The sequence below is a fragment of the Galendromus occidentalis genome, unplaced genomic scaffold, assembly GCF_000255335.2.
Source record: "Galendromus occidentalis unplaced genomic scaffold, Mocc_1.1 scf7180000077485, whole genome shotgun sequence".
In the NCBI taxonomy this organism is placed as follows: Eukaryota; Metazoa; Arthropoda; class Arachnida; order Mesostigmata; family Phytoseiidae; genus Galendromus; species Galendromus occidentalis.
In genome coordinates this window covers 192,936-217,416 of record NW_003805473.1, presented here as the reverse complement: position 1 = coordinate 217,416, position 24,481 = coordinate 192,936, and the positions used below count along the sequence as shown (strand labels likewise).

Genomic DNA, 24,481 nt, shown 5'->3' with positions numbered 1-24,481 from the left:
TTCCTCTCACTCACTCATCCAACCAGTCAGGAACGTCGTCCCCCTATGATCATTCGAATCCATGGATCTGTTTACAGGTCTCCTCGGTGTGTTCCACTGCTTTCAACTTCGAATTCACCGTAGCGATTGTTGGATGCGGGAGAAAGCGAACGATGCCGACGGTGCGACCGAGCACATGTCCCGGAACATAATGGGCGGCTCGAGTTCCACCGAGAAAATCAGCTCTGCCGAAATGAGACCTCCAGGCGCCCAATCGTTGTCTTCTTTATCTTTGCGTCGGGAAGAATAGGCTGCACAGCGGTCGTTCGACGAGTAGCCAACTTTCGGAAAGTTCTGCAATCCCACGAGGTAACCCACCCGGTCGCTCGGTCGACGGTCCTTGGGGAGGGTGGCTGGTCAGAGCCTCTTCGGAGAAATCATATACCTCGCCGAGAGTGCATTCCCGAATACGCACAGCCCAGAAAGGAGAATGAAGCTATTCCGAGGCCCATCTGCATGCCCCCACGGAGTCGGAACGGACGGGTTCTCCTCAAACTTTTGAACAACCCACCGCGTAATGTTTATGGATGCTCCGCGAAAGGGTGGGCGGGTGCGTGAAAGCCGCCGAGAGGTCGAATGCGAGCTCGGGAGCCGCGGAAGCCGCACTTCTCGCAGACGTTTATTGTTTGTAGTGCTTCGCTCTAATAATATCGCGCTTAAAGTGCTTTGCTTCACAGGAAGGAAGTGATGTAGTGTTTTTGCGGCACGACAGCGGCCAATTACTACTCCAAGCAGCCGATTATAACCCGCGCTCGGAGCTCGGCATCCTCCAGAGCTGGAATTCCACCGAGTTTCCACCCGCAGAATTCCTGAAACTCGAAATTCTGCAGAGTCGTCCCTCCCCGGGAGGTGAACACGAGTGCGTTCGAGAGGTTTCATCGGATCGGTAGCGCGGAAATGAGCTCTCTGCGATATTATTGGGAGGAGGGAATCTTTCCTGGGAATCGATGGGCTTTCTGGCAGATTCGCCGAGTTCGGCACCGTCGCAATAGACGTCGCGCAAACAATTTCACGGCTCTCGAAGATTGATTCGATTACGGTCATGATGATGAGACTTCAAACGCCGGTTAAGTTTGCGACGCTGTCTAAAAGATGCCGAGACACCTCTTCAGCGGCCGATGAACGTGCGGAGCCTTCAGGTTGTTGACCAGGAAAAGAGAAGAAGAACACCTCCTCGACACAATTATTGATGATCGGCCACCTCCTCCGGAGCGACGAAGAGCCGAGAGGAAGAGGGCGGGTGGGAACGAACAAAAAGCCAACTCAGGGAGAAACGGACCGGAGGCGAAACGCTATCTGCTGATTCCGAGGATTGGGTGGTCACGTCCACAAGCAAAATCGACGCCTGCTCGCCTCCTCTATATATACCGGGCAAGGCGCTCGCTCGCCTGCCCACGCGGTCGATCGTTTGAAGAGGGGAACAGAACTCTAACGGTTGCCTCGCTATTTTTCTCGTCTTGTCTTTTTCCCTCCTCGCTGCTAGTTCCTCGCCGGCTCCTTCGACAAAAGTCCGCCGCGGCCACTCGTTACGATCACCGTGATCCCCGCCTGTTGCGGCCGTCTGGTTCGGCACGGCGATAGTCTCCCTTGGGACCTAACATGGAGACAAAAGACAGAGGCGGGAGAAAAAAGGAGAACGCAGAAGGAACTTCACGACGACAAATGACCAACGGAATCCTTCCCGTCGAGGTCTTTCGAGCGTGGTCGGACAGGGGAAGTTTTCGGGGAGCGAATCCAAAAGATGAAGCTATAACGGCTGAGACCGTTCCCAAACGCCATCGGATGGGGTGTCGGATCCCGTCACGTGTTTCGCCTATTCATGAATTCATGAAGAGAGAGAACCCTATCCGAGAGCGGCAGGGAACCGCGGAATATTTCGTTTCTGCTGAGCCTATGTATTTCTGAAAAGGGATCCAGTACAGGGAAATAGTGACTCCGCTGGGAAGAGTATCGGAGAAACGATTGGGAAGTCCTGGCAAATCCTCGATCGGGATCGTTCACTCGGAACGAACAAGGAAACCATGTCCAGATAAATTGTTTGAATAAAAACTTGTGAGCTATGTATGTCTGTCTCTCCCCTCTTCGACCCCCCCCCGTTCACCTCTCTCCTTCCAGCGAGCGGGCGGTACCCGTAGAGTCCTTGGTGCACGCAGGCAGCCTCGCGCGCAGAAAAAGCTCGAACCAGGCTCGGTTTTATGGAGTCAACAAATCATGGGGGATTTCTGGCTGCCGGCTTCGTTTCGACTTTGGTAGAAGGCAAGCGTTCGCTGTCGTTCTCCCCTTGTTCGCTCCGGCAACGCATTTATTTTTATAGCGAGTCGGCGTTTCCACTGTTGAAGCTTCACTATCGTCGTCGACAGCGTAGCGCTCCTCGTCGTCGACCCCAACTGCCTCCACCGCTACTGGTTCCGTGACGGCTCCGCCGTCACTATCATGGGAGGGGGCTGCGGAGAGGCGGGGGAGGGAGTGCCGGATTTTCGAGCAGCACTCATCCAGCGACTCGTTGTATCGGGAGTCACTCCGCTTCCTTTTCTGTCGGTCTCCTGTTCGTGCTATCACAGGGATTCTTGAAGAACGCCCTTGTTCGACGTTTTCTCCCGGCTCGGATGTTCCCTTCTCTAGCGTTGCAGAGCCTCGTAATGTGATCGAGAGTTGACGTTCGATCGGCCGATGCTTCACCTTTCTCCGCTTCTTCATCTCTTATCAGTCGCTCGCATCTAGCCTAGTTTCGATCCGCGTTCACAGAGTTATTCTCCAATTGCGATTTCGCCGGTCTCGTTCCACCATTCGCACAATCCGCACCGGGACTCAATAAATAATTGCTGCCCCCTATTCGTCATGATTCCCCCCGGTCCCGGCTCGACCTCTAAGCTCGCAGCTCAGAGACTCGTCATGAGCTCAAACAGATTCAAGGCAGTCAGCGACGGGTCTCACTATAAGCTCACCAGCGACGTTTCGCAGGAACTCGCCCAGAGAAATGGCTTCATGTAGTGTCTTCGAATGCGCAGCTCGTGCATGCAGAGGGCTTGCCTCGCTCGAGCCAGGATTGTTGGCTCGGGGCGGTTGCCCGGGCCGTCGGACAAACGGATGGCCTCTCGCTTGATCGGTCGGCCTGCAAGCCCCCGGGGTCTGACCAATAGAATATTAACTCGTCCCGAGCCGAGATGGATGACCGGAGTAATCCAGGCGCGGTCGTTCACTGAATGCCAATGGAGGCCCAATGTCCCCCGAACGCTATTCAGCCATCCCACGGGGCTCTATCGGAATTGACGATTGCGATTGACTTGAAGAAATCATAGTCCGTCCCGACGTCGCCGTCGTCCCGAGAAAGTGCAATGAGGCCCTTACGTTTCAAAGTTCAAGAAAATTTATTGCGTCTGCTCGCCTTTATCGATAACAAAGAAAACACAATTCAGCTGAGGAGACGCCTTCCATCACATTCTTGACCGCAATCAATACTTTGATAGGAATTCCATCATTGGATCGTAAACTAATCGCTTGGCGCTCACCCCCAAGATGAAGTCCACGTGAGTGAATTGGCGTTCCGGAACCTGCGCAGCGAATCGGGAAGACAAGGATTGTATCAGAGAGATACCTGAATCGACAATCGGGAAAACCATGTCCAGATTGGCCGGAGATCGCAAGTCGACAAGAAGCTTACCTCGTAGCTTTCGACTATACTCGGCAGACGTTGCACCAGAATGGCCACATCCTTGGGATCAGCCAGCCAATCATTCGCGCTCCAAAAGAGAGCTACGGGGGTCTCGTGGATGTTCCTGACATCGTATTCTGGCGGAGCTGGTTGCCCATACCTTGGAGAGAGGTGATATGATCATTATTTCCATCATTATGAGCTCATGATCGTACTCCCGCGAAGGGACCCAACACTCCCGATCTGACTTCTTCTTCTTGTTCTTCTTGACTGGGGGCTGCTTGCTTCCGAGGAAAGATCTAGCAGAGGAGACCTTTTACCCTCCGTGGATTCATAGCTGTGCGTTGTCGTACCGTCGCCACGTCGAAGAGGACAAGGAGCAGATTGTAAAAAAACGCATGAAATTTCGGTGCGTTCGTAACTCGTATGCAAGTCCCTGTCACGAGCGCGCTCCACTCAAGGTGAGTTCTGCACTGGCTGCGACCGTGGAGGGAGCTTTAAACGAAGCAATTCCCTTGTAACTCACACCATATTGACACGCAGTCGGGCAGGAAACAGGGCAGCCGAGGAAGCAAGTACCGTGGCATACCAACGCAGCTGGAACTTGGGCGACACCCTTTAATGGATTCCTTTCCTTACTTTTCCGCTTCCCGTTTGAAACATTCCCCAAGAAAGTGTGTTATTAAAACGGAAATGACGGAAAAGAACACTCCGAGTGGGAGCGAACGAGGCTTGAACTCATCGCCGCCGTCGCCGCCGTCGCCAAGCCGCCCGAGCAGAAGCCGCTACTGCCGTCACCGCTCAAGTCGACGTGGAAAGAGAGGAGCCGAGAGATTGTTGGTGGAAAAAAGACGAAGAGTAAGAGGCTACATCAGATATTCAGGAGGCACCGAGAGCCTGGCACGGAAAAAACAAGCCCATAAGGAACGAGGACCTCCTGGGGAGGGGAAATCGAGGAAAAAAGAACGAGGAAGGAATGAACGTTTTAGCCATCTCGTCGCGTGCTGAGGCAACGAGCAAACAGCGAGAACGGGGACCGGGCAAAAAACCGGAGACCCTGGAGCCATAACTCCGATTGTTTCAGTGTCTGTGCGTCGACAAGAACGACTACGACGATGACGGCGACCGTGACAGGGGTTGCTCCATCGCCGAGAGCAACAGCGGGTCCCAAGAACGAAGAATCGGGGAATTTCCAAAATGAAGAATGACGTGCGAAACTCGATAGAGCTCGACGCCTCGCGCCAGTCGCCGTGTTCTCTCGGCTAGGCGTTTCACGTTCCCCATGCCGGAAAGTCTCGTTGAGACGACTGCCTGTGAGCAGCCTTCGCCCGAGACTGATTTGGATGGGGAATCGATTACTCACCTCCTCTTATTCTCCTTGACACCGAAGTCGTATTTCTGGAAACGTCCGGCTTCAACCTCTTGAGCGAAGTGATTCACGTTACGAACCGACGTGCCGGCTGGGGTATGGCTAACGTAAACCGGGATCCTGGTGACGTTCAACTGATTGCTGTCGATGCCACAAACGACGAAGATCGCGTCTTCACAGAGGTCCCGGGTTACTGCGAACGAGCAGACGGTATCGGCCATGGCTTTGAAGAATGGGTTTTGATTGCCGAATTCTCCGCTCCCGAGGAATTCGATTATGAAGTCGATGTCGTGTGCGAAGGGGGCTATATAGCGCACGGGTGAAGTGATCGAGGTTACGTTTGTGACGGGACCCATTGCCGCGAATGCCTTGATCTTCTTTTGATACTCCATTCGAGTAGAGAGCAAGCCGAACATTACGATGGTCCCTTGTGAATGGCCGACGTAGTACAGAGACTCTTTACCTGCACAAAGGGATGGAAACAGAAATTTACAATTCAAATTGACCAATTCCCTTCTCTTCCTTTCTTTCTTCCGAAGTTTCCTCCTCTCTTGAGGAAGAGGTAACTTCGTCTTATTCTTTCAAGCTCATGTAGAATGCAGCTCCCGGTGCGTCTCTGGGAATGAGCGTCTGTCGGCCCGTCCGTCCTTTCGTCCGTCGGTGCGTCCGTCCATCCGTCCACTTGTCTGTTAATGCGACCGTGTTGCACTATTCGAGCTCGAGAAGAACTCTAGAGCAGGAAGCGGTCGGTAGAAACGTCGCGATAAGTTTTCTTACTCTCCCAGAGTTGTTTTATATGCACAAAGCATGCTGTAGGAGCCCATCGGGCGACGTGCGGAAGACTAAGCAGACGTGAACGAACGCCCCGACACGGGAAGGCAGTGGGCCGGCCCTGCGTATTCATCGTGGCCGACACCTCAAAAAAATACAACCCCAGCTGTTCTATAGCCTGTCAAGCGACGACGCCAGTCGCCACGGGCTCGACTCGTTGCGGGCTGGCTCGCTTGTTTGTTTTGCAGAGGTTCCGCGCGAACACTTCGCGGGTCTCCGACTGCTCTCACGGAACCGGGTTTCCTACGCTCGCTGACACGGATTTCCGTCCCGTGCTCTTCAGTCAGGTCATCAACTCGCCGTAATGCGAATATTTGTCGGCCGAGCGACATCTCGCGAGCGATGGAACGCACAAGACTCGAGCTCAGCAACAATGCGACACAAAAGAACTCGCTCGCGTGCTTCACGCCGACAACAACAACACCGGCGACGACAGTAATGAAGACCGCCGGATATTCAGCGAGTGGAGGAGCGAGGGAGATTTGCCGTGTCACTGATCGCGCGGTCTCGGCATGCGCTGCTCGATGAAAACCTGAATGAAAGGAAAACTAAGCGGCCTCGCCACCACAAATATTTCGAGCGTCCTCTATTTTTCGTCGAGATTTGTGAAAGAACCGCTCGCCGTGGCAGATTTTTCCACCCGAGCACCGTCATTCTTCCCTATTATTCGCCTCCATCCCACGGAACGCAACCTCGCAACAACCGCTGTCGCTTGCCGCCAGCGAGCTCATAACGACCGAGCGGCAGAAAAAAAACCGCCCCACCGACAGACGAATGCCTAAAGAACAGCACCGGTCGCTAGAGAGAATGGCTCTTGGCAAAGAACAGTTTGTATTTGCATGCATTGCAGCGTCCGTCCACCATGACAAGCAATGGCCATTCTCGCCACCGGCCCAGCTGCATACACCGTGAAGACGACGCCGACGTCGGCCATCACCGTCAGCCCGAGCTGGGCCCTGCCCCGCAATGGCGGATTTCGGGCGAGTCCCAGTGTTGAACTTGAGATTTGACTTCTAAAGACCGGGAGGGAGGAGAACGCTTCGAGGAGTGAGAGGAGTTGAAGAAAGTGGAAAAGAGGAGAAGAAGAAAACTTGAAAGATTCAAGCATCTGCCATTTGAAACTGCTATGCTTCCGCAGCCCAAAGCCAACGCGATGAAAGCAGCAGACGGAGGTGAGCAAGTTCTAGCAGTAAGTTTCGATCCGAGTACACGACAGGATGGGATCTACGTGAAAGGTGGCACCTGATCGACTCTGGACCGTAGAGTATCGGAGACCGAGATATTCGCGATCCGGCGGCCTTGGAACCGCGCATCGATTGCTCGATATCTGCTCCGACGAGCTCTTACACGCGATTGGAACCGACGCAAGCACCGAGCCATCCGCGGAGACGTTTTCGGAGCCCTGGCGGCTCCAAACGTGAATCGAATCCTTTCCGGAGATTCCCCGCTTCCGCGTCGGGAACTGACCCCCTCGTTCCTCGGCTTCCAGCGTAGCCGTTCTCGTGATTATTCTTCCTGCTATTCGTCCTCAACGCATCTCTCTCCTCTTCTTGGCGCATACATGTACTTCGGAGAGAAAGAATTCGCTCCGCCACCTCGATCAAACGTTGCTCTTCGTCGAGGAGTACGCCGCACGCTCCACATTAGGGCATGGGCAGAAACGGGTCGAGGAGCTCGAATTGAAATTTGGTCGACTCGTCAGAGAACTCAATCGGGAGGAAGCCCGCGTCCGCCGCGCCTTAGCCCGTGCTCTCTTTTTCGCCGAAGAGGTCGCGTGATCGGATCGCATTTCTTAAGATCGGCGAGGGCAGGCGAGAAAAAGAAATCCATAAATCGACAAGTGGCTCCGGAACATCAGTCTTCTCCAACTCTCACACCCACTCAGCTCCCGTCAGTGCGACTGTCTGTCGGCCTACGGGGGGTCTCGATGTCGACCGCACGTCCCTCTATGATGGGCAGACAGTCCGTTATTCAGACGCGTGCAGTGGACCGGAGGAGGATTCCTCCCACCCTGGGGGGAAACCGCGGTCGGACTGTGCTCCATTAGATCGATTCCGTCAGCGACTGAAGTTCTCGAGTGAGTCGGCTGCGTCTGTCGGGGACAGTAGCTCAGATCGACTCACCGGTTTTGTTGAGCACGAAGTCGATCATCGCGGGAACGTCGAAATCGATGAACTCGTCGAAAGTGAATTCCCAGAATTTCTTCGAGTCGGCACTCATGTTCACGTGTCTTCTGCTGTATGTGTTCCCTCGGACATTCCCAAGCCAGACGTCGTACCTGAATCGGGGCAAATCGATGAAGTCACAACATTTCGAGCGCACGATCACTATAATATTCCAACCAGAAGAGGGGGGAGGGGGTAGATCCTGACCATCCGAGAAAGGTCGAGATATCGAGAAATAGGCCAGGATACACCCCGTTCCTCACGCGAGGATGTACTCGAAGGTGTCGAATGTATGTATCTCTAGAGTATCTGAAGCGAGTCCATGTTGCAAGAATGTCGGCGCATAACAACGAGGGAAGACTGTGCGATACGAGTCGAGGAGAATTTATTTACGAGCAGCGAGAGAACTCCCTAGAGTGTCCCAAAGTCTTTTCTAATAAGCGTGAACACGAGTGCACGAGCGTTTTCGGCTGTGATGAATGCGTTACTCAAACGAAAAAAAGACGCCGGCGTGCACGCCTTCCTCTCGCGCAACGCAAGCTGAGACGAGCCTGAGCAGGAAAAACTAATGGATAATGAAGGGTTACTCCGAAGATCCGAGGACGGCTAGAGGAGGCAGAGAATCGGCGGGAAGGGAAATATAGTGCCAGCGGAGGAAGTCGAGAACAGAGAAAAAATTCTTGGAGGCAGACCGTACAAGTGAATCTAGGGCTCGTTCGCCTCGGATCCATCCTTTCCTCCGAAGGGTTGAGGGTTCCGCTAGGACATCGGCCGAAATAACTTTCTCGAGGGCTGTGTTCTGTCGTATAGAGTGTTTTTTGAGTTGATAGGACCGAAATTCAGTTTTTAGGTCCGCTCGCTCGGTTCTCGTTCGGCCTTCTGAGATGATATCCCTGAGACACGGGCGGTGGTGGGCCCAAGGATTGCTTTCTTTCAGGATCATCTCCCTGAAAGCGAGCGGTCGGGCGAGCTGAGACTCAGCTGCATCCTTCCGCATCGTAAACGGGCTTCCGATTGATGGTGGATTGTTCCAGGTGGCTCGAAAAACAGTGGGGAGCGAAAAGGATCCGCCGGATGCGATCCTTAGAGAATCGAGAGATCGGGGTTCATTTGCTGAAATTTTTGTGATAGCAGCGATATTCGCTTGCAGATCGGTGAATTCGAGAGGAGTCACGTTTTTCGAGCCCCACAAACCAGGAAGGTACACTTAGAGACCCTCCTCACGTAGAGCTTGAAGACCACGTTCTCACGTTGGAAATTCTGTCAGCTCTAGCGGTGTCCTTCTCCCGTTACTTTGAAATAGGTACGGGGTACGCCGCGCCGCCGCCCGCCGACTCAAAGTGGCACGCAGCCGAGAGACACAAGCGACAGCGAAGAGTCGTTCTTCGTTCCGTTTTTAGATTCAATCTCCTGGAGCATTCTACACCACCAGTGATCGATACGCTCTCTACCGAGGCATCACATTTATCGTTAGTTCGGAGCCTATAGCCTCGGGACAGCACGTAGGTACAAACGAACGAAGAACTCTTCTGTGGTGGTGGGCTTTTTAGCGTCGTAGGTCGATCGTTCCCAACGAGAGAATTCTCTACATCGCCTCTCCCGATGGTATACCCTAACTTCGTAAAGACGAAACTCTACAGATCCCATCCCAGGGCTCTTCGCTGGCTCCGATCGCTGTAAATTTCGTGACATAGGCCCCATTCCCTCGATTCCTTGGAACGACGTTGACGAACTCGATAATATCGCCTGCTCGCTCATATCAACTACTCGCTCCGATTCAGGGGGGAAGGAAGTCTCGAGAGGAGGCTCACGTTGTGGGAGATATTGTACTTGCATCCGTCGTGTTATCGCCTCACCCATTATCAGCCATCACGTAACCGAGAGATTCACTCGGGAGGTTGTTGACGTAATCGAAAGCCGACGAGAACAAGCCATGCTGTAGGAAAGCGACTCGGTCCCCGGTCGTCGAGTTTTTGATACCATGGGGAATCCTCTGAATCTCTGGAATGACGAGCAAAACATGAGTCATGATGCACCAAGGTCCCTGCCACTCGACTTCTCCTCTGATTTGCTAATCAGCTGTCGATAGAGGCTCATGGTCTGTCGGATATGAGCAGTGAACACCTTATCCGTGAACTATCATTAAATTCCGAACAAAATCGAAAAAAAATCGATCCCATATGAAATCGTCAATTCCGTATGAAATCGTCGATTCCGTATGAAATGCGCGATGTCGTCCTGTTCAGCAACATGGATTGATCGTATCGTCGTCCCGCTGATGCTTTCATGGAGGAAAGCTCAACATGTTTCGAGTTCGACCGGTCGTATACAACGGTCGGCAATAGTGATCTTCTCGGGATAGCGATTCCAGTGAGCTCTGTCGAGTCGGCCAGCGCCTGGGAGTCATCCCTCCGCATCACCTCTCCTGGGATTCACTCGAGTTCCTTTGTTCATTTCCCAGTGAACGCTCTGCTCGCTAGGCTTCGGTCTCTCCAAACTTAAGCCAAGTCGTTTGAAGTGGACGACCTGTCGAGCGAGGAAGCGTTTCTGCTTCCGCAACCTCCGCCGTGCTTTCCCGGTCTCGGAAGACGGCCCTTGGACCGATATGAGTGCGATACCGAAAACACCGGCCTCGAGAATGGAAACCGGGGCGAGCTCTCCGAAGGTCCTGGCTCGGGTTCGGTTCGTCTCCCTCGCCCGGCATCGCGCCCGGACTCAATCCTCGAGGACACTTAACGCCACTGTCGTATCTTCAGCCGTTGTCGAGCGTTCCCTCCACCGATATATTGTTCATCCACGTAGCCCGGAGCGGCATGGCGGGCTTGCCAGTGGAGGGCCGTTCTGAAAAATCGACGAGCCGGGTTTCGTATTGCAGTTGGCGCAGACGAGGGCAAACAGTCGGATGGACGGACGGACGGACGGACGGATGGGTTCCTTCCTAGTCAATCGTCCCAGCAGTTCCCCGGCCGGCCTGCCAGCCAGCCAGCCAGTCGACCGAGCACCGGGCCCTCGTTCGTTCGCGGGAATGGAAGTGTCGAATTGCTGCTGCTGCCGCTGCCGCCGTCACTTCGAATGAAGAGGGGGAATCTCAGACGACGAACGGATGGAAATAACGTGGTTGTTCGGATGGATGGCTGCTAGCTTGCCATCCGTTCACTGGTAGAGCCTGTCTGTGCGCTCGCGCTAGACCGTCTACCAGCCGGGCTCGCCATGACTGGCTGCCGAAGTGGATGACGGAATAGTTGCCGACCGACGATTGCCGTCATTGTGATGAAAAACGCGGCCCGAGCTTCATGTGGCGGCCGTCTGTGGGCAGGCCCCGTGCAGGAACTCGCCGAGTACGTGCCGGCCATTCCGCAGCGAAGCCTCGGCACGGCAGCATTGAAGAGGCGTGCGGAAATGAGTAGCTCTAACGAAAAAATGAATCGTTATAGGGCCCTTCCGCTTGTTAACATCGACTCATTCGGTCATCGATGAATTCTCACGGCCCACTCGGAGCACAATCACAATAACTCCGAGGAGCGTTCTCTGCCCTCCGGGAAGAGGCCAATGACGCCATCCAATGCTCATTCGATCCCGCACTTGCAAGCGGAGGGAATCAAAAACCGTAGGGAAATCGATGATCCATTCCAAGACTTCTGTGATTCCTCGATTCGGAGACGGAGGTCGACGTTCACGATGATAGAGTCGAAACTCGTGGAATCAACAAGCGACTTGTTTTTCTCAGCGTGGGCATAACGCGAAACGAGCTCTCCGAGAGCCGCGGTCCTATGTTGCAAAGCGCGGAGCAGGCTAGCGAGATCCTCCACTCGCCTGCTCGCAAGCTCGTTCGTTCGTTTTCTGCTCGGCTCGTACGTCCGTTGTTCCCAGAGGAGACATTTCGTCACAAAGCAATCAACTGCAGACTCGAAACTTCGGAGGAAATTGGCGTCCTGCTTTCAACAGGACCAGCTGCACATCTACTCCAAGCTGGTTCGACGACGACGGAGGAGGCGGCGGCGGCTGAAGCTGCGACAGCGTTGAGGACAACGAAAGCACCACTAACAACAACAACAACAACAATGAATTCAAGGGCCTGCCAGTGAACCGAGCATCAAGCAGTCAACTAGAGAAGCTAGCGAGCGAGCCTCGTCCGAATGAGCTGTGGAGAGTTTCAATCAAGCGATGAGTAGACTCAGTCAGTCTGTCAATGCATATGTGTCCCGTCGATCTGCGGCATCCCCGACATCCCCGACCCAAAGATCGGATTTCCTCGTTCTCTAATCAGGTCGATATGATTGGGAGATCTCGTATGGAGCCGGGGAACGTGGAACACACGACGAGGGAAAGACGACTCTGGGAACTGCCTCGTTTCGCGATCAGAATCCGCGAGGGACGACAATTTTCAGCTCCCTCATTCTCGAAACAGCCTCGGAAGCCCGAGAACGATGTCTTTTCGGCTTTGAGAGGACGAAATTTCCGAGGCTATTCCCAACGCGGGCAAGGGTCGTCGAGGGAGCATCTGCTTCGTGTCGTGAATACAAAGTCGCCCCCCGACACAGACGCTGTCCGTGCCCTTCCCCCTTCCCCCAACGACGTCCTGATTCCCGAGCGCTCGGGAACTTTCTCGCAGTCAATCTCTGTATACCACAGATATCATCGCGAACCTCTGCCGCCGCTGTCTTGCGATGGATTCCCACGATCAGCCGGTGATGAGGTTCATCGAGAACGATCTATTCTTGAAACCTGGACCTCTGGCAGCCGGGAGGCATTGTTCCAAGAAGGAACGGACAACTAGCCGAATCATCGATCGAAACGGATCGGTAGGGAGGTCGAAACCCCTTCAGGTACTGATAGGGTTCCGGATGGAGACCCTCCGATGTACTCTCAACGAATCGTTCCCTCTTACAGTTCTCCTCGCTGCAGTCGGACGAATCGGAGTGCGGATGCTTGCGAGACGCCAGCATGGGGAGCAACTTGTAGATGGCAGAGGTGTCGACGGAGGAGAGTCTCACATCTTGAATGCTGACACGTGTTGATCCGAGACGTTCATCTTTTTTCCTTCGAGAGAGATTGGGCGCAAACCGCATCGAACGAGATAAAAAATCAGATTTCACCGAGTCTGATGACCCCGCTCCCCCCGACTCCCATCGAGAGTAAAACCAGAGAGAAGACCGCGTAAGGAACACAGGAGTACAGCGAGTCGGGCGAACGGACAGGAGTTGAAAAAACTCCCGGCTGAGATGAATAACGAAACAGCCTCACTGTTTGGCGGAAGAATTTAATTACTTCACAGAGCTGGCGGAGCGGGCGAGTCGGCAGTGGGTGAGTGCTCCCGTTCTAAGTGTGGGCGCCAGTCCGTTCGTACGTTCCCTCGAAACGAATACGAGGTTTTTAGGAAGAGACACGGAACGCCCGCGAAGCCACGCGAGGAATATGCGGCATGCGCCCTACGCTTTGATGCAAAACGAGCGCCGTCACCAAGAAAAATGTTTCCCATCCCACGCATGCAGAGCACGGCCGCTCGTCGGTACATCCGCTGAACTTGAAACGGCAGCTACCGGCGCTCTTCCCAGATGGCGGAATTCGCGCACAAATGCTCATGGATGGTACGAATACATTCGACATCGTCTGTCACCGGAGGGTACCTACGCTCGATTGGTCGAGGTCAAGACGGCAACACTGTTCCCCGTCGCGAGCCCAGATTCAAGCCGGTGGGACTTGAGCTCAACGCAGAGATCCGGTAACTTGTTGAATGGCAAGGAGCGAGACCTTCCCACAAAGGCGTAAGCGAGGAAAGGAAGAATAAAATCATTCCGATGAATGGGAGCGATGCTCGCGTTGAGGTTGTAAGCCTTCTTTCTGATGAAGTAGATCCTCTCCTGAATATGAGCTCGTCACGTCCCGAACATTATCCAAGATTCGGCTTTCCGTGCTTGGGAAATGGTGAAGCCTGGCGCCTCGGCCAGAGGAGCCTCGAACAAAGCATTAAACGGATAATATCGAGAAGATGAAACGATAAATAAAAGAGGGAAAGAACGTCGACTGTGGAGTTGGCCGGCTCAGCTCCACTTAAGTATGGCTCTTGAGAAGGAGGGGGAACGCACGAGAGCAACTTACGATCGAGGCAAAACTACACACACTCGGTGTCGAGTGCCGTTGGAATCGAGACGATGAGCGCACTCAATACAATAAGCAAGAAAAGAAGCTTTTACGCCGTTTCGCCAGGCGTCACCATAGGAGCGGATGCCACAGATTCCATGATATTCAGGATCGTTCACATGATGAAATGGTCCGGGGTTTTTCTCGCATCGTGGTGGCGATATTCATCCCATCTGCCGATTCGTTAGCTCTCCGATCGATCGCAAGAGCCCTCGGTTAGAATCGGTTCCTCGTCTTCCCGCTCCTCGATTGGCCCTATCGGTTTGATCGGTCGGTCATCTCTATTCGAAAATCTCGACGCGGAACTACGATTCCGATCTCCGGAGCTCTGAAGCTAATTCGTTCGATTTTCAATATATCCCCCGTGCTCGGTCTAGCGATTCTCCCGACGTTTTTTTTTCGTTATAATTGTATTTAGCCGGCTGGTTTGCTTGCTTCCGAACCACGCTCGAGTCCCTCATCGTCATATCTCTGGGGCCAGACGGACGGGAGCGACCTCTCGATCGGGGCCCACCCTGGAATCTCGCCTTCTCGCTTTGAATTTTTCCCTCCATTCTGCGGCTTGAGCGAGCTCTGAGCTCGTCAGTTTCGAGACTCTCGATTTTTTTCCCTCGCCGAGCGGGCTCCGTCTGTCAATATTCTGCCACCGGCCATCGGGACATCTGGATCCATCAGCCCCGCAGCGAAACCGCTATATTCGTGTTCAATCACAAACTAAAAATGTTTTTAAAGGAAGGTCAACCCTTATCGCCCTCGCCATTATTACTCTTTCGGCGGAGGAGTAAGCGAGCCCTGTTCGCAGCACGAGCATCATCTGAGCCCAGATCACAAGAGCAACTTTTGCGCATGTGCACAGGACTCGTCTCCGGAAAATGCGGAACTCGAACGAGAAAACCGGCCTAATGGATTCCCCCTCGCGCCGCGGTCCCCACGGCCCGGTCCCACAGGGTAGCCGTCCTTGCTGTCTTTGCCGGAATTCGCACGGAATGTGTGACACGAGCATCGTTCCATGGCCGGAATCTGAGCTGCCCAGCGAGTTCGCGATCGACTCGACAGCAAATGGCTCGAACGGACCTATTGGATCGAGAGATCGAGGTGACGCGGAAGGAGACGTGCCTTCCTAAGAGGTCGATCGGACGATTGTCTCCCGTGAATTATAGGCTCTAACATTATGAGGGGGTCGGGGGAGGGCGCTATTTCTTTCATGCAGCCGAGCATACAACGCGCTCCGCTCGAGCATGCGATGAACGTCTCCATGGGGCAGGGTCTGGTACATGCACTCGACGGAGGTTGCGGCCTGGCCGCGGTCAACACGGGAGGCTGGACGGAAGCATGGCGAGCACGGTGAGGAGGATCGCATGGTCGCCTGACTTGCTCTCTACTCTCCAACGGTCTGTCGGCCCGTCTCTCTGTCAGTCAGAGAGTCGGCCGACCGCTTGCTTGGGTAGGTTAGTCTGGCGGTACGTCCGACCGCTAACTCCACCGGCGAGACGCGCGCCCGCCGTCTGTAGGTGCGTCCGTCTCATCTTCATTCTCTTTCGCAAAGTTTCCCAATTAGCGGCTTAGACTGAGTAAACGAGCAAGCAGAACAAGCAACGAAGATAGAAGGAGCTCCTTCGTCCGTCCATCCATTCGCTGCTCGCCCGACCGCCCCTCCGGCCGGGAGCTAACCAGCCGGCTAGATTTGTAGCAGACTCGCAAGCAAGCGCGCGGGCGGGAGGGGGGCCCAGCAGCGGCGATGACGGAACGACGACGACGACGACTAGGTGGTTTGCGAGGAACAAGGATCAACTCGGAAGGCCCAGAAGTTAAGCAGAGTGCTGCTTACCCGTCGGATATTTCCCAAGAACTCTCAGCAAAAAAAACTCTGTCCGAAGCTTCCGACAGCAATCAACAATGGAACTCCGAAACTCCGAGGCTTGAGTTGCACTCTGCTCAAACAGTCCCCCTGCGCGGATCATTGGCATCATCGCAGTGAAGCGCCGTGAATTATCTAGAAATTCTCTCTCGGCTCCACGATCTAATAATAGTCTTGATTACATTACTCGCTCGAAACAGATCTAGATAGGAGACTCGCTAAGAATAATGGTGCCCGCGGCTTTCTAGCGGGGAGCCTGAATATATGTTGGGGCGTTCAGGATAATGGAGGCGATAAGCACGGCTGGCCGAGGACGAAGGAATTAGAGCCCGGGAGACGTTCGCTCGAGGAGCAGCAGACGAAATAGTGAAGTGGTCGAAGTCTATTGACCAACCCTTTGATCCTCTTGTGGAGATCATTCAACCGCCTACCCGTCTACTATGTACCCACCGACTCGTTCTCTTCCCCTTCACTGTTTTTTCCTCACTATCTCGTCAGAGCTAAGAGGAACAAAGAACTTGTGGAACGAGGACTGAAAAAAGACTGCCGCTGAGATAACGGCCGAAAGGAGCAAGAATTAAGGACAACTCGGAGGATTCACGAGACAGGCGAGGAAGCTGGGAAAACTTCACTTCATCCTCTGATCCCCCTCGTTCTCTATTTTTTAGAAAAGCATTAAAGCCTCTTAAACCACCTGATGGGTCGACACGAACCAAACCGCCGACACCTCAAGCCATGGAGTCCCATCATCCGGCCACTCGCTATTACCGAGCAAGGCGGTCGGATACCCGCCCGATGAAAGCCACGTCGCCCGAGGTTCTAGAATGTTCCGGAGAATCTCGCTACGATAATTAGGAAAAAAATATGATGATGAGGATAATCGCCGAACGCAAGCACAGCGAAAATTCTCGAGCGGGAAATGAGCGAGTGGGGCGCTACTCTCCCCCGATCTCTATGTGAAGTCTCCCGCATCGATCGAGGCTCTTTTTCGTATCCATCGTCCGGAAAAAAGGTCCATCTCAGATTCGATGCAGGTTTTCTCTCGAGTGAATATCTCTTGCTTCCCAAACAGGTCCCTCTCACATGCGGAGGCGGGAAGAGAGCTCGAAAACTGGGAAGAGGAAACAAAGAGCTCAAACGCAGTGCCTACTCTTCTTGAGACGGCGATTCGCAAATATTTGAGCAGAGAATGGCGGCCGCGACGACGAGCGGAAGCATTCGCGAACTGGATGGAGAAGAGCTCAAAGACAACGCACAGCAGAGCCTGATCGCGTTGATTTAATATTTCGAGGGATGTCAAACAATCCATTCCGCCGCCCCGCTCATGGCGCTGTGTCGGCTATGGCCCCGCGACTTTCCACGAACCAAATCGGGATGGAATTCACGTGCGCAGTTGAACTTTCCAGACACGGGAGCGGTCATCTTTCTCAGAAACAGAGACATCTAAGCACGTACCCGGGAATGAATGCGATCCCAACGAACAAGGATTCGAATCTCTCTGTCTGGTCAGGTGTCCCGTGTCAACTGACAAGCTGGATTCGTTGAGCTTTGATACATGGAGCGTGATGGCGCGTGGCTTTAATCAATCACGTCGACTGGGTATCCAATATTCAATACCCGTACTACCACTCGCATAACAGCTTGCAAGCCACAAGCCGTCATTCGGAGCTCGCTGCCGCGCCGTAACTCCACCGACGAAGACGTCGTTCCTTCAGAGAGCGAGCAGTCGTAGCATTCAGGGTTCCCCGATGCACGGGTCGAGGGGTACGACGGAACGAAGCAATCAGGAAACCGGTGATTCCGATTTAATGGAAAAAGCGATGACTTCAAAGACCCGCAAGAGTTCGTCGCCGTTTTTCAGTTTCTGAGCGACTCCGCGGTAGAATAGGCTTTCGCCTCCGCAAATTAAATATCGTCTAGTTATCCGCGGCTTGCCCCAGAGAGAGAATTGGAGCTATTTTTCTAAAAGGTCGATGATTCTTAAGAACTCTGCGTCAGTAGGCCAACCGAACTTTACTCGATGGAAGCATCAGAGCGAGGAAGAGAGATTCCCAAGGGGCTCCGTTTTGATTCTTGAGCCTCAATCGCTCGGGAATTCCGCAGCCGAATATCCACGCATTCGCGAACGCGTTGGCTATTCGGCACGCGAGAGCTCCGCCAGAGAGGTAGCAGCTGTCGGAGAACAACAATTTTGACCTGAGGAGCGCTATCCGAACAAAGCAGCCGACGACGATCGAATTACTGTAAACGAATTTCCTCTCGCTCCGGCTTGTTATCGAAGTGGTGCTGCACCGCCTTGCATGGCTGCCGTTGACGTTCGCTCCGGACCCTCTCCCGATATAATTCTTGCCGGAATCTCTCTACCGGAGTCTTCTAACATGATCCGGCTCGGGAGTCGGGTTCCGCGGTAGATGGTGGAGCAGGTTTTCGCGAGTGAGCGAACGATAGAATCGTAGATTGCGTAAGTGGGTGGGTAAGCGACGATTCGCGAACTGGCTCCAAACGATTCGATGTCAGTTTGCGCGGGTTTTATCAAGAAGAACCGGATCTCACAGAAATTATCACCTTTTTTTGAGCGACGGATGGAGAGGAACCTCGGAGCTCGGTGCGAGCTGAGTAAGGTTCGCTCTCCCGACACATCGACGAAAAGTTCCGCGTGACGTGGAGCATCTTTGTAAGAGAGCGATGTCGGATGAGATCGATTTTATCATCTCCTTCCAACAGCCTCTCGCTCTTGAGAGAGGTTTTAGCGAGGCGGGCATAATACAGGATAGTGGCGGTGGCGGCGGCGACGGGCGTAAGAAGCTCCGGATACGTCGTCGCTCTAGCTCGTCAGTCGACGAGTCCCGACGAGCAACCAGCCAAAAGAACTTTCTCGCTGTATCTCTCGCGCTGGCTCTTCTTATTCGGTGCTCCGGGTAGGATCTAGGAGAAGAAGATTTTCCGAGCTGACCGGCCGAGGCGGCCGCCAACGTCCGAGTGAAGCAGCCAGGCCACCAAGCCGGCTACTTGGCCGAGGAGGAGAAGTTGACCAGAGATCAAAGAAATGGGACTCTTGGGGATCACTCGGATAATTGGGGAAAGATAGAGGAGCGAACTCCAGGGAGATTGTGCTCTGCTTGGACTTCGCGTTCTCGGCCGAAACTTCACCCGACCGGCCAAAGGAGAGCGACCTAGCTAGCTGAGTAACTAGTACTATGAAGTTTCCTTCGACTCACAGCCTCTCAAACATTTCAGCAGCTATTCCTCTCGCGGCTAAGGACTTCGAGGAGATTTTCTCGGGCACGTGAACGGATTGGAGTCCAACAGCGATTCATTCCTGCACCTCAAACCTCGCTTCGAAAGTCTGACGTGGAACTTGCCGAGGTCGGCATGCGGTAGCTCCATCGAGGTTTCGCGCTGTTGAGCTACAGCGGCGAAATTTCCCAAACCCGCTCCGAAGCCACAGGCGCGACTCGAATCCCATGAATCGGGGCTCCTCATGCGCATAGCCGAGCTACGGAATCGTGAAACGAGCAGTTCGGGTAAGAAGAGCATGTTGGAAGCTCTGCAGTGCGTACAGCTACCCCGTAAGCCTTCGGAGTATTTCCAATCTCTGACGCACCGAAAACTCGCGCAAGTATCTCAAGCACCGACAAGACCTCAACAATAAGAAGTGAATCCGCGATCCCAGACATCTCTGATTCTGAAAAAAATGGTTTCCGTGCTGATGATTCCGAGCAGGAACCCGGGAAGAAAATACGGAACGTATGTTCGGAGCATGGACGAGCTGGCTCGACGGACGATGCGGTTTCGAAAATAGGCTTACTCCTCGAAACTGTGACCTTCTCAGGCAGTCTTCCCGCGAGTTCTATCTGATGGCAGCTCGCTCCTCGGGGAGATGGAGTCATCCGCGGCGCTGACTCGAAAGGGAAAACATTGCTAGCGCTCACACTTCTCATGTTCAGATACGCCGATTGAGTCGTACGAGATCGCTCACACTTATCGGGAATCTGTCGAGAACAGCGCGGCGCTCCGCCTTTGCGTATTGAGTGAGATACCGGGAGCTCTGAAGCGTACTTTTTTGTTCCTACTCTGATTCGAATCGCTACGTATGGATGTGGACGTCAGCAGTATAGCTCTTTCAGGACGGTCGTATATTGGTGAATATTCGGCACACTCACGTAAGATGTATCCATCCGATGTGATGACTTCATAGTTTTCGACCGGATATCCCCAGCGAGCGATGATCTGAGTGACGTTCAAATCGGCGTCCGGATCGTGAGAATACCTCGAGGAGTTCGAGCCTCGGAGGAAGGTTCCTCGCGCGACCTGCGGCGTGAGGCTGACCGCGCCCAAAATCAACAGCGGCACAGAAATCGCTTCCAGCATTCTGCGGGGAAAAGAGGGAACTCGGATAATTTTTTTCTCCCTGCCGATAATAGAATCAACGCGAGAATCTTATTCATCCAGCCACCAACACGAATTTCCCTCGGCGAAAAGATTGAGAGGCAGCGTTCCATTGCTCTAGGCGGGAATGAGCCGCGAATAAAAAATTCCAACACTCGATCTTGTGGGAACTCCGGGACATCCTTTGCGGGCGAAGAATTCATGCCAAGACTGAATAGAAACTCGAGAGGTACAATCTTTTACAGAGTCTTAGTGACTAACAGACTCCGAGACTTCGGCGCGCAGCGCACGCAAAGGCGTAAAAACTCTTCGACAACACGTCCGTCATGGTATTAAGCTTGGGTCTCTCGCGAAACTTCCTTCTCGCGTTCGTTCGTTCGCTCCTTCATCCTTGTTTTTCGGTTGGCCTCAAGAAGGCCTGGCCCTCGAGAATGTGTTAACATAGCAGGCGTGACAGGCTTCCGACGCTGTATGAATATCTAACAAGTTCCGAACTTTCGCGTCAGATCAGATTTCTGCGTGAAGAACATTCAAAAGTTTCCCTCGCGACCGAGACTCTCATTTTTCCTCCTCCGCTCTCCACCAACAGCCCGCGCGCCCGCCTCATCATCGAACAACGCCTAACCGTGAAATTCATCTGAGCCATTTTTAATTCAATCCTCTTCGAGATTCGCGTTGCTCGAACTCACTTTCGCTAATTCCATTACTGTGCGCTTCTTCCGACGAGCGCTGTTGCCTTCTCGGCTCGGGATATGCATGACTTGCATGTTTGCGTGACTGGCGGAAGTTTGCAAACTCAGATGCTTGCGGATCGCCCCGATTTGGCGCTGATTGTTCATGGGCGGACGAGTCCCGCGATCCCTGTTCGGGAGATATCAACCGATTTCGGGAAGGATTTCATTTTCGCTCCCATCGCCGAAGGGAGGGCCGGGCGGCGAGCTTGACCGATGATCTGGGAGCGAGGCGCATCTCGCAGAAATGAAAAAAAGGAAACCCGAACGGACAGCCTTTTTCGTGGGCCATCTCTCTCTCCCTCCCTGAATACCGCTCGAGCGAGTGAGACGAGGAGCTCAAGACTCCTGTGCCTGTCGTCGAGGATGCGTCGTGCCTCGCAGGTGGCTCAGATCTTGATGCTGCTCCACGCGAGTGCCATCGACAGGCTCTCAGCTTCTTAGTGTAGCCGTGCATAGAAAGCTAAGGAGCCCTTCCAGCAGCGACGGTTGAGGAGCCGGTGAGAGCCGAGGAACCCATGTACATACTTGTGGCCAACGGTAGGCATCATTCGCATAAGATGTTATGATGAGTCCCCTTTGAGTGAGTGCTCGGGCCCGCTCGCTGCCTAGCTCGCCACGAAGTGCGCCACGAAATTTTCGAGTCACTTCCCGGCTCAGAGCGTCGTCCGGGAGTATTCCGTCGAGTTATGATCCCCCTCGGACGGGTCAGCCGAGATCGTCATTGAGCCTCCCAATGCTCGCTCGGACATCGTGCACCCATTTCGTTCCGCCGGACGAGATTTCCGCGGAAAAATCGTCGGGATTCCCGCCGTGTGGAGTGGTTTGCATGCAAAACACGGGGAATATATTCGTGAGCCAGATCGAAAAGGTACTCCGGAGATGCTCGCTGTTGGGATACGGATGGCACGCAGGCCGGAAGGTACCGTTCGTCCCTCTGGCAGTCTCGTCTTCCTTCTGTATCGGATGACGCTCCGGTGACTGTCTCCTCGGGCTAGCGAGCCGACGACGGACCCACCGAGCCAGCGAGTGACTGATGCCAGTCGGATTCTATGGAACGAAATGAGTCCGCTTGAAAGAAGAATCGCAACGTGAGACATACCTGCTCGGCTGACGAATAGACGAGCGCCGCGCCGCCGTGAGAGAGCCAACACAATCAGCTGATGCTATCAGGCATCTCCCGCTACAATAACGACGGCCGACGGGGGCTTCGCCGACGTTGGCGGAGACGCCGACGTCGAGATACGCGACACGCGAATTCGATTGCGACGGAACGCCGCGACGTTGAAAGGAAGTCGGAGATAGGTAGGGGGATCCGACGTCTCGGGAAAATCCGTGGGGTCCCAGAGGAGTCAGCCAACTTCGAGCCCTTTTCGGCCGCCGCGGCGGCTATAGCGGTCGAGCCGTACTGCCGTACTCGGCCGAAGCCTCCCGAGCCAAGTGAGCGAACTAACTCGATCCATTCCACGAGGGATGCCGGAACAGCTGTGAAAACCAAGACCAACGTTCCCGACAGTTCCCGTTTTCCTCACAGGCACCCACGCACCTATTGTGGGAACGGCGACCGCCCACGAAACCGCAAGCAGCGGCAATTCCACTCGTGAGAGTGGAGCTCCGTAATCGCGTAGATAAGGATCTCTATTTTCGGGAACTTTGCGTCTTTTGCCGGATCCGACAGAGAACGCAATCTCAAGCCTCTCTTGCGTCGGCGAGCCTCAGGACCTCGCCGCGCGGCCGACAGGAGTCAACTCCATTAGAGCGTCAGAGCTCGGGGGGGGGCGCCTTTGAAAAAAATATAAATGTTTTGCTCTGGAATCCCGTACCTCCCCCCGTTTTCCCGGAACGAATCCGAGCACGACGGAGCAACAGGCGAAAGACCGAACTCGGCCAGACCGACTCAGTTCGGTGTGCGATCATGACGGCGTCGTCCACGGTGCTCGAATTTCGGAGACGGCCCGGCGCGCATTCAGACGACTCGAGTCGGGCTGCCAGGATCCAAGGAAACTTGTTTCACTGGACGGACACAAAAATCCAGGGGCCTTCTTGCGTTCATCTGATCGCTTGTTCCTCGAACGAATAACACCGCTCCCGCTGAGGATATCGGCATTCAACAGCCCGAATGCCGTCGTCGGACCTGATTTCCGAGTTTATCATTGCACCCACGCGGGTATCTCCGAATGCATCCGCATCGTTATCTCTGCTTCTCAGGATAATTATCTCTCTCGCGAACTTTTCGCCGGTACAATTCCCTCCGACATAGGTAGGTGCGGGCGATTTCATTTACTCGCGGAAGCGCAACTTTTAATTCATTACACCGTCGACCACCGAGAGTGCCGCTCCTTCCCCTGGTCCGGCTTGACGTGTACGCGGATTGACCTTACTGCTCTGGGCTCTCGATGAGTGGGATCCAGTCGGAGTTCACGAAAGAAACTCAAGTAGCCCCTCGAGAAAATACCCACGCAGCTCGGCCAACAAGCCTCTCGCAGCAGGCTCTCCAAACACCTTGTTTTCAGTCATTAATTGCGAAACACTTGGCCTCATTATCTCAGAGAAGTGGCCGTGACAATCAGTGGCATTGAAACACGAGGAAGGTGTCCCCGTCTGTCATAGTCGATGACTCTACAACTGCGATGCTCCCGAATCAGGAAACTCGCACTCACTTTGTTATCGTCGATGCTGGAACTGTGCACTACGAGCACCGGCTCACACGCGGAAAGCGCGAGACAGCGAGCTGGCTCTTATAGTTGGCTTTTCGATATTCGATGATGTCCCCTAATCCAGACCCGTCGCGAGCGGTATGAACAGATTAGGGAGCGCTTGGGTGTTGGGAATACGTTCCGTTTCCAAGGAAATTCGACTTCAATGCCTGGGTGAGCTCTCCTCCCAGAAATCTTATGGTCATCCCTCCCTCAGCGAGATATGATGTGACTCATCCTCAAGAGAGTCATTCTGGGAAGCGGAATCGAAGCGAGGGATCTTGAGCTGGTGAGAACAGGAGGTCAATTTTGACGCCGACGCAGTGAATCAGTTCTGACTCCTCCACCCGTACTATCGGATCGATTTCTCGGCACTGGGTCGACCTAGGGTCGGTGCTCATACTCCCCTTCACGGATTTCTAGCTCCCTGAGTGGACAGAAGAGCCTGTTTTCAATCTGAGCCCAAACGGTGAGAGGGATCGTTAGTTCAAAAATGTACCATAGTCGATGGTCTCCTCCGATGGCAACAAAATCGCGAGCAAGTCCATCTCGCAAAGTTGGATTAGGACATCGGTAGTGAGCCATCGGAAAGATCGAGCCGTCGTCGGAG

At 53.9% G+C, this 24,481-nt stretch overlaps 1 protein-coding gene across 1 annotated transcript; it reads right to left on the bottom strand.

The window, feature by feature from the left end:
- Positions 1–3,386: 3,386 nt before the first annotated feature.
- LOC100909375 (gastric triacylglycerol lipase) lies at positions 3,387–23,973 on the bottom strand. The gene is made up of 7 exons (XM_003745720.2): positions 23,836–23,973; positions 20,219–20,427; positions 9,913–10,057; positions 8,015–8,169; positions 5,055–5,523; positions 3,701–3,851; positions 3,387–3,590 (listed from the first exon to the last, which is right to left on the bottom strand). Exons 2-7 carry the CDS (start codon positions 20,424–20,426, stop codon positions 3,492–3,494), a joined length of 1,227 nt encoding a protein of 408 aa, XP_003745768.1. The 5' UTR covers position 20,427; positions 23,836–23,973; the 3' UTR covers positions 3,387–3,491.
- Between the last annotated feature and the right edge of the window lie 508 nt (positions 23,974–24,481).

Excerpts from the sequence above, each read along its gene's own strand:
- LOC100909375 (XM_003745720.2), bottom strand. The coding sequence starts at position 20,426 with ATGCTGGAAGCGATTTCTGTGCCGCTGTTGATTTTGGGCGCGGTCAGC. Across the intron at positions 3,852-5,054 it reads GTCAAGGAGAATAAGAGGAG|GTATGGGCAACCAGCTCCGC; the intron begins GTGAGTAATCGA and ends CCTCTCTCCAAG. Across the intron at positions 3,591-3,700 it reads GTATAGTCGAAAGCTACGAG|GTTCCGGAACGCCAATTCAC; the intron begins GTAAGCTTCTTG and ends TTCGCTGCGCAG.